This window comes from Triturus cristatus, chromosome 8 (assembly GCF_964204655.1).
Source record: "Triturus cristatus chromosome 8, aTriCri1.1, whole genome shotgun sequence".
Lineage (NCBI taxonomy): Eukaryota > Metazoa > Chordata > Amphibia > Caudata > Salamandridae > Triturus > Triturus cristatus.
In genome coordinates, this window is record NC_140591.1 from 203,861,268 (window position 1) to 203,875,522 (window position 14,255).

Here is a 14,255-nt window from a genome sequence, read left to right on the forward strand (position 1 = left end):
TTGGTATATTGTTTAAATTTTATTTTCTGCACTTATTCCCTGATTTTAGCAGGGTCTTGGCCCCCTCCTCTTACCGCACATAATTCGGCTCCCTCACCGCCGTTTTGGCGGGCCTGGATCCCGGGGGTGGCTCATTGTGGGCGCCATTTTGGGTAGGGAATGGGAAGATAGCTTTGGGCGCCATCTTGGAGCGTCCTTGCGCTCGCGCTTTAATTGGCGAGCCTACTTAAGGCGAATCTAGTTTCAGGGCAGGCCTTGACAGATGCTCATTTGACTGGGCACACGCTGTTGCTGGCGCTGCTGCAGGCGCTTCGCTGCGCTTTTAACGCTTTTAACTCTCCTCGTTTGGTATATTGTTTAAATTTTATTTTCTGCACTTATTCCCTGATTTTAGCAGGGTCTTGGCCCCCTCCTCTTACCGCACATAATTCGGCTCCCTCACCGCCGTTTTGGCGGGCCTGGATCCCGGGGGTGGCTCATTGTGGGCGCCATTTTGGGTAGGGAATGGGAAGATAGCTTTGGGCGCCATCTTGGAGCGTCCTTGCGCTCGCGCTTTAATTGGCGAGCCTACTTAAGGCTCCCCTCTCCCGCGCAGCGGGACGCGCAGGTGGTGACGCCGTCGCTTAGCCGGAGTCGTGCCAGAGTCCTGCCCGCCTGCGCTCGTCCGCGTCGAGGCAGCGCGAGGCGGGGCAGGCTCTGTACTTCAACACATCGTTGTTTAGCCGCTCCTGGCAGGTATGTTGTCCTACACACGGTCAGAGCTGCTGGCCATAGGGCAAATGTCCAAAGGAGGTGCGTGTAAGCCTGTGGACCCTTTAACTGGCCCATACAGCTGCGCCTGTAAAAGCTGGTCTCTGATGAGCCCTACTAAAATACGCTCCTTGGACGATACCATCCCAGTCACACGATTACATGTTGCATCGCGAGATCTTCGTATCTGGTGCCTTAATGTTAGATCACTTGTAAAGCATCATTTGTCTATTTACGACCTAATAGAGAAAGAGGATCCCGATGTTTTTTTAATGACAGAAACCTGGCTTCAGGACTCTGACTCCGCCATATTGAATCTTGCATTCCCCCAGAACTATACCATCTTCACTTCTAACAGGACCACAAGAGGTGGTGGTATTGCTATGGCAGTCAAGTCCTGTTTTCCGGCGGAATGGAAGCCGTCAGAACTACCCGCATGTGAAAGCGCTATTTTTAAAGTCGCTTTCTCCCATCAATTTACTTTCAGTGGCCTACTTGTATACCGTCCCCCCGGCAATGACTCGGTTTTTAGGTCTGCGCTGGCCGATATGGTCAGTCCTATAGCACTCGGCTGTGCCAATTTTAATATTTTAGGTGACCTCAACATCCATTTTGATAATGGGTCTTCCACTACCGTGAGTTCCTTGCTGGCGGATTTGGAAGCTCTCCAACTGACTCAGCTCGTTACCCTTCCAACCCACTCGGGAGGCCATATTCTTGACCCCTTCTTTTCCACACTAGATGGGTTAAGGCTGTCAGAACCGAGGTTGATGGGGTGGACTGATCACCTGTTAGTAGAAGCTTTCTGTCCGGTCCTTGATAAGCCTTTTATACCCACAGACAGGCCTATTTTTAAAAGGCCTTGGCATAAGCTTACGTTGGAAGAATTCTACGGCACATTAGAGCGAAAACCTCTGAGTACCTTTACTAATGTGGATCAAGGATATCAACAGTTCTGCGCTTGGATCACAGATGCCTTGGATTCTCTTATACCTCTGCGGTGGTCGAAAGGCCGGACAAAAACACCGAGCCCCTGGTATAATGAGTCTCTCGCAGAATTGAAGAAATCCTGCCGAAAAACAGAGAGGGAATGGAGACGTTTCTATGACCCTGCGCTGAAAACTCGGTATTTCACTGAGTTGAAGCTCTATCATAGAGCTATCTGCAGAGCAAGAGCTGCATTTTACGCTCATGAATTTGCTACCAGCCCCAATCCTTCAAAATTGATTTTCAAGGTACTGAAGCACCTTATGAAAAACAGATCCTCAGAGGTGATTTGCACAGATTCGCACTGTGATAAATTGGCCTCCTTTTTTGTGGAGAAGGTGGCAAAAATCTATCATGGGTTCGACACACTCCACCAGGATCGACTGGCTTCTACCTCTGTCACGACAGATCTTGAGCCTTTGGCCATTTTACCTGAACTGTCTATTGAGGCCTTTGACAGGTTCAGCCTTAAGGTCAAGTCAGGCTCTCCTATGGACCCGTTAAAGCCAGCCTTCATTAACACACTTTCCCCGCTGTGCCGTGACCCCATATTGAATCTCATCAATATGTCATTGTCTTGTGGAACGGTACCCGCGGCATGGAAACAGGCAGTGGTCACTCCGATATTAAAAAAAACCAACTCTGACCCCCGATTGCCAGAAAACTATCGACCTATCTCCCTGTTGCCTTGGATTGCCAAAGTAACAGAAGCCCATGTCAACTCTGTTCTGTCCGAGCATCTGGTTCGTAACCAGATTCTGGATTCCAGTCAGAACGGCTTCCGGTCAGGACACAGTACCGAGACGGCATTACTTTACATCACGGAACATCTTCGCCAGGTACTTGACTCAGGTCATACTGCAGCGCTTATATTATTAGATCTAAGCGCTGCCTTCGATACTGTGTCCCACCATATACTTATCCAACGCTTACAGGAGGCGGGAGTGACGGATGTCGCTCTCCAGTGGTTTCGGTCTTTTCTGGCAGACCGCTCCTTTAAAGTGGCTATACCACCTGGTCAATCTGCCACCTATCCCTTGGAGCTCGGGGTACCACAGGGATCTTCGTTGAGCCCGACAATGTTCAACCTCTATGTGAAACCGTTGGCTGGTGTCGTCAAACAGTGGGGTCTCACGATGGCCTCATATGCGGACGACACACAGCTAGCGGTGACACTTAGTGAAGACCCTGAGGTGGAGGCCCCCAGATTCCGTGCGGGTCTCTTGGCAGTAGCCGGTTGGCTTCGCACCAACTGCCTTCAGTTGAATGCCACCAAAACGGAGGTGTTGGTTCTAGGTAAGCATGCGGAGTTATGGGGAAATCAGTGGTGGCCACCGGAGCTTGGTGTCACTCCTATTCCAGCCGCTGGACTGAGAAATCTAGGAGTATGGGTAGATTCTGCGCTGACCTTCAGAGATCACACCAAGAAGGTGGCTGCTACGTGCTACGGAATTCTACGTGGTACTAGGCCGGTCTTAAAGTACTTTGATCCCCCTACCAGACAGCTTGTAGTCCAGGCCTCAATACTTTCTCGGCTGGACTACGGCAGCTCATTGCTGTTAGGGGTGAATCAAGCGGAGGCCTCAAGGCTCCAAAGAGTACAAAATGCCGCGGCACGTGCCATTGTGGGCCTTCCCAGACATTGTCCAGTGTCTGGCACCATCACGGCCTTGCACTGGCTCCCGGTCAGACAGCGAATTAAGTTCAAGGCGCTGTGCCTGGCCTTTAAAATTCTGAAATCTTTTTTGCCGCCGGCACTTGTTTCTCTTCTTACACCCTATATGCCTTCGAGATCCTTGAGATCGGAGGGGCTTCATCTGGCCATCTGTCCACGCTTCAAGCTGAGCAGAATGGGTGGCCGCTCCTTTAGGGTGCTAGCGGCAGGCCTATGGAATTCGCTCCCTGTACACATTCGTGCTCTTGAAGATCTACTCACCTTCAGGCAGGCGATTAAAACCTTCCTGTTCCCGGTATCTAGTTGATTTATTTCCTTTTATTGTGTGTTATGTTATAGCATCTGTCAAAGCGCCAGGACGCCCCTTTGCTGGGGCAGCTGTGCGCTATAAAAATACCAAATAACATAACATAACATAACATAACAATTCATCAAACGGTTTCCTCATTTTCATAGGAGAGAAAATCGCGCACTTAGTTGATCTAAGGTGCTACAAAGTTTTAATTGGTGAAACGGCTCACAACACGTACCGGCCGGCAGACCACCTAGGTCACGTACATGACATGAAAAGACTAACACCAATTAAGTTAATTGGGCGCCACAATTATGTACGTAACAATACAAGCACTAACAACATACTATTCTCTTTTCAAATAGAGAAAGTTTCCTCTTGTGTAGTGTCTCTAACCTAAAGTTAGTTTTACTTGGGGATATATTGCACCCAAGTAACCCCACAAGGACTAAAAATCCTAAAACTGAAAAAATAATAGCAATTGGTAAACCACAAAGTTCATAGAACAAAAAATAATATTCAATCAAGTCTATGTTGACATCATCAGTTTAGCTGACAAGATTTCAATAGAGTATATCCAAATACAAATTGTTCTCATAATTCAGAGAATGTCAGGCCACAGTGGACACTCCCTTAATTCTACAACCAGGTATCATTGGCTAGACACAACAAGAGAAAACACAGGAAAAAAGGTAAAACCAAAATAGGACCTCTTCCTCATCACATCTTCAGTTACGGTTAATGAAACTTATTTCATCTACAATAGAAACATATTCCTATACTTGTGAATAAGGAAATGAGACTTAATTATAAGAGGTGAACAAGTGAGCATTCTCAAATACACTCAAAATTGCGTCTAGTATAACTCAAGTCAATAACTAAGAGCCCGGGCCAGGGGAGGCGAAGCCGGACACAATGGGGGCCTGGGACAAACTCCACCCAGAGGCGGGAAGCCCTCCCCTTCCCCTTAGGGCTAGAGTCCACGAAAAAGGGGTTGACCAGGATTGGTCGCTCCAGGGCGGTAGACAACCCCCCCCCCCCCAATCAGGGGGCACGATAGTAAGCCGCCGCAAGGAGGTTTTAGAAGGGGGCGAAAGGCCACCCTTAGCACCTACCTGAAGAAGAGGAAAAAGAAAAGGTCAGCGGGTGAGAATATATATTATCTCAAACTCCTTCACCATGCATGAAAAGTGAAAAATCACAGCTCGGGCACAGACTCCAGGTATAGTGAGAAACGCTTTTATTTAAATGACATGGTCCACATGACGCAATTCGGCCGCTGACCTGCAGATATGGAGATATTATATATATTTAGATTTTTACTTATGTTATTATACTTACCATGCATGGTAAAGGCAAGCGTTGTATCGGCATACAACCCACCTGTACCTTGTGCATTATATGCAGAGCAAAGTCACTGTGCATACAGAAAAGTTTTCCATACCCATGTCTGCTATACCACTGGGAATGGCCTGTGACTATGCTGTGTTCAATATCCACACCCACTTGGCAGCATTCAAAGGATATGGTCTTCAGCTCAGCTATGCTTGTATCCACGCAATGACCTGCAGATACTGCACATACCAGGCCTTCAACTTAAATCTTTCAGATGCTTTCTTTTTTTCGCTAATGTGGCCTGTTAATTGACAGCTATTATACCGGTTTAGCAACGATTTGTGTGTCTTTGCATACCACCCCTGTACCCAGAGCACATGGCATGTGACAAGTATTTCTATTTTAACTTAAATAACTTGATCATAGTTTTCACAAACCATACACAACACAAAATATTAAAAATGCAGGACTTCTAAAAGATCGAAACTTTGCAGTCTCAGACACGAAAATAATAGAATAGAAAATCCTAAAACAACCAAACTGATTTCAGTCTTCATTTTGTAAGCAATAAAGCCACTGAGATTATCACAAAACGAAAACAAATTTACTCGAGAAACATGTTAGTTTTGACTCCAGTTTGTTTCTTTTACGTCCCCACTAAAGCCAATAATTCAACAAATTAGAAAATTAAACCAGTGATTTAAAGTAAACTAACCGTATCCTGTTGGAATGGCAATCGATGGCTGTTTCATGACATGGGGCAAAGAGGAGGGGAGTGGATAACCTTGAAGTTTTAGTTTGATCAGTTTCATGGCAATGGAAAATTCCAGCTTGTCCATTCTACCATCGTTGTTCATGTCAGCAAGAGCCCTGAAACAAAGGGTGAGTCCATAAAGAAGTGTATCTGAAACGGTTTTCATCCCCGTGATCACACAAGTTTGATCACAGTGCGCTTAAAAATACTTTGATTACCAAATAATTTTCTAAAACTCAGAAGCTTCACATTTGGAACTGGAGGGGTTTAAATCCATCACATTAATTAAAGAAATGAATTAAATAAAGAAATCAATATGTCCAAAACAGCTGTAATCTTGCAAACAATGGGAAACCTGGACAAAATGTAAGATTTCAATATGACCAAATGTATTGCACAACTCGAGTTTCACGATTTATTAAAACACATTCTGGTCTTTCAGCGCTAGTGCCATAGTCAAACACAACACACAACAGAATAAACACCTAAAACAATACATTGGCAAAGCCAATAGGTCTCCTCTTTGTGACACATCAGCATTGGCAATGCTTTTAACCGCTTCTGTACAGCATCGGCAAACCAGCATTGGCATAGCCAATAGGTCTCGCCTTTGGGACCTTATGTGTGTTTAGCCATGCAACAGTTAGGGTGACCAACCGCCCGTAAATTTCACGGACAGTCCGTAATTTCGGCCGTCTGTCCGTTGTCCGTGAAGGATTGTCCGTAAATTTAACCGGGCACCAATCGCACCACCCTAAAGCCGGCACAGCTTCCACCCACCTCCCTGCTTGACTCCGATGCTGTTGAGGTGGGGTGTAACAGACTCCGATGCAGTACCAAAGCTCAGATACCCAGCAGCATTGGAGAGGCAGAGCGGGGTGGCAACCCTCTCACCTTCGCCCTTGATGAGCTGTTAAGAGGGGTTTGAATGTGACAGAGGGAGGGGCTGCAGCCTCAGGAGCAGGGGCATCTATTCAGATGCAAACAGCCCTGAATGCGTCATGTCTCTGCAATTTAGAGGGGCCTTACACATTCCCTTTCTGCCCAGGGCCCCAAACATTCTAGAAGCGGCCCTGATTACCACGAGGCAGCACGTGGTTCTCTTCACAGAGCTTAATTACGGTCACTAAATTGTAAGCAAACCTCGGTTCTTCAATCAGGCAGTCTATAATGTAATAAAATAAAGACATGGCACAATCGCACCCACACTGATTACCAAAGTATGGAGGACAATCAGTTCTCTTGGAGTATCTCCTTTAAGTACTGTACATCACAGTGGGGGATGGCAAAACTAACATTTTGGAAAGAGAGCCAGTCTTCTCGTTGTCTTGTCCGGGAGGGGGTGAAGAGCCCTACCCCACCCTGTAAGAGACCAAGATGATACTAGAATACTGCTTGCCCACCCCTGTGCCCACCTGGTGGATCCTGTTCCCCCTCTTGTGATGGCTCCTGCCCCCCCCCCCCCGTGATGGCTTCAGTCCCCCCCCATGTGGTGGCTCCTGCCCCCCCTGTGATGGCTCCTGTCCTCCCCCCTGTGGTGGATCCTGTCTCCGCCCTGGGTGGTTTCTGTCCCAATCCTGGAATGGCTCCTGCAGCGAGGGTGAAGTTCTTGATGGTCCTCTTCTCAAAAAGGCTCAGCTCAAAATTAATATGAAAAGGTGAGCGAGTGAGTAAGTGAAGGGATGGTTGGATGAATTAGTGAAAGGGTGAATGGATGAATGAAAGATTGAATAGATGGATAATGAGAGAGTATGGATGGATTGATGAGTGAGTGGAAGGATGGATGAGAGAAAAGGTAAATAGCTGGATGTATGGGTCGAAGGGTAATCGTGGTAAAGCGCGACGCACGCGCCCGCGCACATACACTGTAGATTTAGGCTGGCCTGATAGCACTTTTTGGAGCCCTCACAAAATGCCTCCCTAGACCAGCGCATGCGCTGGGTCAGGCGAGACCTAAAAAACGAAAGACCCAATGAGGCGCCACACACAGGAGTGTGAACGAGTAAATGTCATGCAGCCGTATCATTCAGTAGACTTGTGAATCCATTATGACAAGCATGCATGCCTTCAAAATGATACCGTGGCCATTTTATTTCTTTTTGTTTCATTTATTCATCCAAGATGGAGAATGGTACTTGGAATGGTAGTTAAAAATATATTTTTACTTGTGCAAAAGTGCATTTCGTAAAGCAGAGTAGCTTGGCCATGAACTGAAGGCGTCAAGCAGTCTAAAAATAGTAGGGGGTGGGGAGCATTTTAAGGACAGCGGGAGGGGACCGAAGAATCAGGTGGGTGAAGTAGGTGAGGGAAAGCAGAGGAAGCAGGTAAGAGGGAGCATTGGGCGAGCTTCAGGCCGTTCGGCTGCGGTAGGGATTATCTACAAATTAAACAAGCATTGGCATAGCCAATAGGTCTCGCCTTCGGGACTTTATAAGTGATTAGCTATGCAGTACATTATCCTGTTAATAATCCGGCCACACAATTTTACGCCCTAAGACGTTTAATGACGCGATCCCTGTGTGTCATGGACAGAAACATGCTTTGTAATATACCGTGGTAACACTGGGCTGCAGAAGTCAGTGCAGAGACTCAGTTTATGCAGTTCGACCAGTGGAGATGTCAGTTAAAAAAACATCTTCCACCCATGTGGGAAAATGCACGCCTGTGCAAATGGTGGCAACACATCATACTGTAAGTACACCAGCCGGAATATGTGAGGGTTTGGGCGAGTGGAGGACACGTCTGCAGGAAGAGGGGAGCAGAGGGTTTTAGAAGCAGGACAGGGGATGGGAGGGGACCAGGGAGTGGGGGGGCAGGTGTATGGGCAAAAGGGAAGAGAGGAGATCGGAGGAAGGCAGAAGATGGAACCAGGAGGAGAGGACAGGAGCGGATCCGGAGGAGGAGAGCAAGGATGTTTAGTAGAGAGAAGTGGGGAATATCGGAAGAGGGAAAGTGTGGGAGAGGAGGAGGGGAAAAGAGGATATTTGGAGAGGTGAGGGAGGAGAGAGGATCAGAGGAAGGGTGGGACGTGGGAGAAAAATCAGAAGGAGAGCTCCAGAGAGGGTCTGGGAGAGAGGATCAGGTGGAGGGGATATGAGGGGATAGTGGGGAGAGAATTATCAGGGTTCAGGGGAATAAGGGCATGTGTTCAGGAGGGGATAACAGGCTATGAGGAGGAGGAAAGTGGAGGGAGACAGCACGGGAAGGAAAGAGAATCAGGAGGAGGGACAGAGAGCACAGATCAGAGGCTAGGAGGAAGAGGCGAGGGAAGGGGGCGGAAGGACAGGTGTGCAGGAAGGAGAGAGGCCAGGGAATCACAGACTGGCAGAGAGCGGGTCGGTCGAGAGGGGGCGAGTGAGGATTAGTGAAGGGGAAGCCAGGGAATGGTAACGGAGCAGGAAGTGGGGAAAGGGAATGGGGGGAGCAGAGATGACTCATACGGAGGGTGGAGGGGAGGGCAGGACGGAGAGCCGGTGAGGATTATTCGAGGATGGAGCGAGATGACAAGATGATAGGCAGGGTGAAGGATGAGGAGGGAGGATGGGGGCTAGCGGAGACATGAGAGGAGACGCTTAAGGGTGGCGCGTGAGCCCAGGCAGTGAAAGGAAGGACTTCAGACACGTCTCTCCATGGCTCTCTCACACCAGCCCCACACACTACTTAAAGTAGTGTCACCCTCACTAGCCTGCTGTGCACGCCTGGGTCGGCTGAAGCATGCACCGCATTCACATTCACTTTCAATAGAAATAATTCTACCGCCAACATACCACAAGCTCAGGAGACACTGCTTCAAAACCTTTTATGTGCCAGAGTAAAAGGGCCAGCCGTGTTTGAAAAATATTTAACAGTGCCTCTGAGCTTCCCACCGACTGGCAGCTGTGAAAAATAAAACACGGCAGAGCAAGGTTGTAACAAGCCAAAAAAAACACTAGCGCGCGGCAGCCCGCTAACAAGGGGAGATCAAAAGTAATAGAAATTTCATTTTCCAGAAAATCCGCAAGTGTATCTGGTGAAACCGTACCACGGCCTGCAAGAGGGGGAAGAAAGACTGCATGTGAACCAAGAGTGCCCATGCAGATTAAAAACAGATGGCCCCTGCGCGCCGCTGCTGGCTCCCGAGAGCAAACTTTTGAAAAGAAGCTGGGACATCCACATGCGTTTGGTCAATTGCGTACTGAAGCCAGACGCAAAGGCCAATAGCGTGTGAGCACAACATGCACGCGCTTTGAAGAAAGCTTAAGTGATTGCAAGAGGTAGATTTCCGATGCAGCGCATGCGCGCAGTCACAGGCTCGACCTAAAAATAAGAAGAGGCTGGGGTGGGAGAATAGGAGGACAACACTGAATGCATTGTGTTGGCGACGGGCATCAAATAGAAAGGCTGCACACAAGGGAGAAAGGAAGCAGAGGGAAAGAGGAGCAAAACAGCAGTAGGGAGTGTATTTCGAAGGGAGATGCAGCACGAGAAAGACAGCTAGAAAACACGTAAACTCTTAAGGAGTGCAGAAAGAAAAAGATAGTTCTCTAACTGAGCAGTGGAACGTTACAAGTCAGACATAAAAGGATGGTAAAGAGCAATGGCGGCTGGCATCTACGAGGGGGAGTGCGCAAAATATAATAAAAAAATAAAAATAATACTTACCTAAGGCGATGTCCTCGCTCTGGACCTCTTCTTAGCAGGAACTAGAACTTTATGCTGGAACTTCCTTGCCCAATCCTGGTGCTGCTCACATGTAGCATGTAAGCAGCGCCCTGATTGGAGGGTCCAGCCTCACAGCGCACTGGTGGCCTGCACCTTCTCTCAATCCAGCTGTCTTAAGACCGATGGGTTGTGAGGTTTAAAGTGTGCATGTGTGGCTGGCCGTACCAAGACAGCCAGCCAAAAAGACATGCACACTTTAAACAGTGCATTAGACAGCCCACCCTCCTCCCTGCTCCTGTCAGCCAGCAGCAGCTCCGTCCTGACGCTCGGCTCTGGGACTTTGGGGGGGGGTTTAAGTGGGACAACGCTCCAACGGAGGAGCCACCCCTAGCAAAGAGGCTATGCTTCAGGGGCGCAATAGATCTAATACAAGAAGAGACAGGCAAGCCATGGAATAAGAAGCAAGCAAACGAGAGTGACAAAGTCAATCAATAGTAAACAGTGGTGGGCTGTAATCAGGCTAGTAGGAGAGACCTACAACCAAAATGGTTTGAAATTAAAAAGTCCAGCTGCAGTTAAAGAAAAAATAAATTCAACATAAAATGACTGCAGGGAAGTTTACATTATCATTCATATTGATAAGAAGCTGGAGAAAGATCACACTTGGTGGTTTTGGAAGAGATTATGAACAAGAAGAGGCAAGCAACGACAAAGCCATTATGGGTTAAACATGCAAACGCATGCAATGTAAGCAAATTTACAACAGGCAAGAAATATCAAATGTATAAAAGCCGCCATAGTTATAATCTAAGTCCGCCATGCAGTTCAATGCAAGAGCTGGAGTAGAGACAGAAGTATACACCCAAACAGCCAAAAGAATTAGGTATGACATGTACACTCCACTGGACTGGGCCAAGACATGGACAAAATCAAGCCAACGGCTGACAGCGGCTTTTCTAAGAAAGTCAGTGGTTGAGAGGGGCCGACCCAAAGCCCAGTCTGTTTTTCATACACATTAAGCATTAAGGCTGTATAAAAGCCTATCTGTCAAAACCAAGACCAAAGAAAAACATCAACACGGAGGTTGGTGTGGAAGAACATAGATTAAGGGTTGCCTGAAAAAGGGGAAATTTAGGACAAGGAGGGAATGTAAGTTTAAAGGGAGAAACATCTATATTTAGGCATGATTTAACATAGTATATACTCTATTTCAGTTAGTATGAATAAGTTAATTTACTATGAAGTGTGATCATTTTAGTTCATGAACATTTTAAAGTCAGTTTCTGTTATTGCCATGTCCTTGTAGACTCAGAACAGTTGGAACAGTACTCCTACACCATAGGAAGAGGAGACAATCCAAGTCATCAGATACACACCATCCCACAAGCAGTGTTTTTAAATGTGATCCCCATGTCCGATCAACTGATGCTAACAGGGCCTGTTTAGACTGGAACCGAGCCTGAACTAGATTTTTCAGAGCATCTCTTTGCTCTCTCCACAATGTTTACATGGCATTGGTTATAGCAATGTTTGCATCTGCATTTTATGAAGTCTCTCAGCCACCATGTGCATTTAGGTTTTATGCTTCATAAAGGGGCCGTGTCCCATGGAGCTGGAATCTCGAGCCACTCCCCTGGCCTTGCCTTCCACTTGTTGACAGTGTTGGTTACCCTGACAGAGAACTGAGTTTTAAACACAGTCTGATGTGTAGGGCACTACTGGGCTCCTACTTGGTCTTCCTGACAGAGGATGAGATTGTCTGGCTTTGTTTCTCACAAGGGGGATGGAAGGGGCCTGGCCGTTTCCGTTCCAAACACCATCATAATCCAACATAAAACGCCTCTGAGTTTAAACCATGATCCAGTTTCTTCAGAACTCTTAATTTTGTCCACGGTCAATCATCTTCATAAACATTCTAATTGCTTCTTGTGATTCCCTGCTGATGAACATGAAGATGCTAAGTGCATGGCGGAATGCAAGACGACATACCACCCAGAGCACTGTGAAAACAGCACGCCCTCTGAGAAAGTGCCAGTGTGAGTGGCTTGGGCGAAAGACTCCATTTCATGTTCTTTCATTAATCCGGATGTCTGTTCAAATTTTGCACCCAAATAAACCAAGCGTTCCTAAGCATCTGCTGGAAACTGGGTAAGCCATGGGCAGTAAAGTTACTTGAAGGCATCCCCTAGGGCACCCCCTCCCATTCTACTTACAACTGTCAACGCTGCGCTTGGCAATTCAGGTAATGTGATGCCCCTGAAGGCTGGCTTTCTTAATGACTCAGTTGCATTTTGGACTATTCCTATTCTTTTTCAGGTCATGCTCCTATCTAAAAACCACAAAATTAACATTCAATGGCTTAGAATGGTCTCGACTCTCCTGTCCCGATGAACAGGGCCATTGCAATGATGCAAGTGTGCGACCTCAACCTTTTTTCGCATAATTAAAGATTTGCCACATTTGCCATACAATACATAATTTGCTGCATATTTTGCAGATTTTAACAAAAATACATTTTGGCTCTATCTCAAACGGCTAAAAAGTTACTAAAAACACAGCGACATTTTTCTGAACAGAGGAAGACCCTTTGCAAAGGTTGATTGATCACCTTTCTGTTGCCTATTGCTTTATTTGGGTGTTCAGCTGGTACTAAATAGGTGCAACCAATGACATAATAAAGTAATACTACCACAAAAAGTGCTACATTATGCAGAATAATTTGTCTTTCTTGTTGCATGATTTACTCAACCCTACCGCATAAGTTCACCCTGCCCGCCGCATAATTCCAGTGGCCCTGCCTATGTACTGCCTCCTGCAGAATTCTCCTTTGTGTGCAGTATTGAGCCAATGCTTTGTGTCAAACAATATAGGAGACTGGACCGATCAGGTCTATGATTTCTGGAATCTTCTATTTACACGATATCAAAAATACTTTTCCAGTATGGAGCAGGTATCACGCAAAGCAAATTCAACTTATGGAAAACCTCAACTTTGGGTTTGTGGAGGGACCCTCTTAGCAGATTTCCATATTTTAATTTTCACCTCCACTGTTCGCCCCCAACTTCTTAATTCCTAGTTAAGAATTCAAAAATCAAAAGCAACATGGATAAATAAAGTCACTGTATTTGATTGGGTTATTCACTATATTTGGGTTGCACTTGTAGCTCCTCAATATAGTCGGAGGGCACAGAGATTGAGATTGGGAGGCACCTGCCTTGTCACTCTCACAGTGGCACAACTGAGCTACCGTTGCGCCCACCACTCCCCACCAACTATATTATCCACTCCCTTGTTAGATAGCTGCTGACTAATGTAGGTAGCATCGGGATAGGCTCAAAGGCTTATGAGGCGTCAGGCTTATACTGTTAACCAGAGGTCCCAGTAGCTTTCTGCTGGGTCAAATACTGTTAACCAGAGGTCCAAGCAGCCTTTGTCTTGGGGCTGGGAAAAGTAAATCGCAGATTGAAAGAAGAAACTGTACAACACTCCAAAAATGTGTGTGTGTGTAGGAAGGTGGAATCTGACTATATGGTTGCCCCCACTTTTTTCCTGGTGTTTTGTTGGTTTATGACTTAGTTGGACTGGGATCCTGCTATTCAGGGCCCCAGTCTATCTGCTTTCTCTGTAAAATGGGTTGCATGTACATTAGGTACATACCTAACTGAATTTTGGAGTGCCTTATAAGCCCCTAGTATATGGTATACTATGTACCTAGGGCATAGGTACCTCAGAGGCCTACCAGGGGCTGCAGCATGTATTATGCCACCCCTGGGAAGCACTCCAAAATGGCACCACAGGTCTGCTACTGCAGCCTGGGTAAA

General features: G+C 46.8%; 1 protein-coding gene across 6 annotated transcripts in view; it reads right to left on the minus strand.

Annotated features, from left to right (window-relative positions):
• The window catches only part of ITSN1 (intersectin 1), a 1,732,490-nt gene that overhangs the window by 1,463,256 nt on the left and 254,979 nt on the right, over window positions 1-14,255 (minus strand). For all 6 annotated transcript variants that reach the window (XM_085621357.1, XM_085621360.1, XM_085621358.1 and 3 more), the window contains exon 5: window positions 5,755-5,909. In XM_085621357.1, the coding sequence (XP_085477483.1) occupies window positions 5,755-5,909 (155 nt within the window). The remainder of the gene's footprint in view (window positions 1-5,754; window positions 5,910-14,255) is intronic.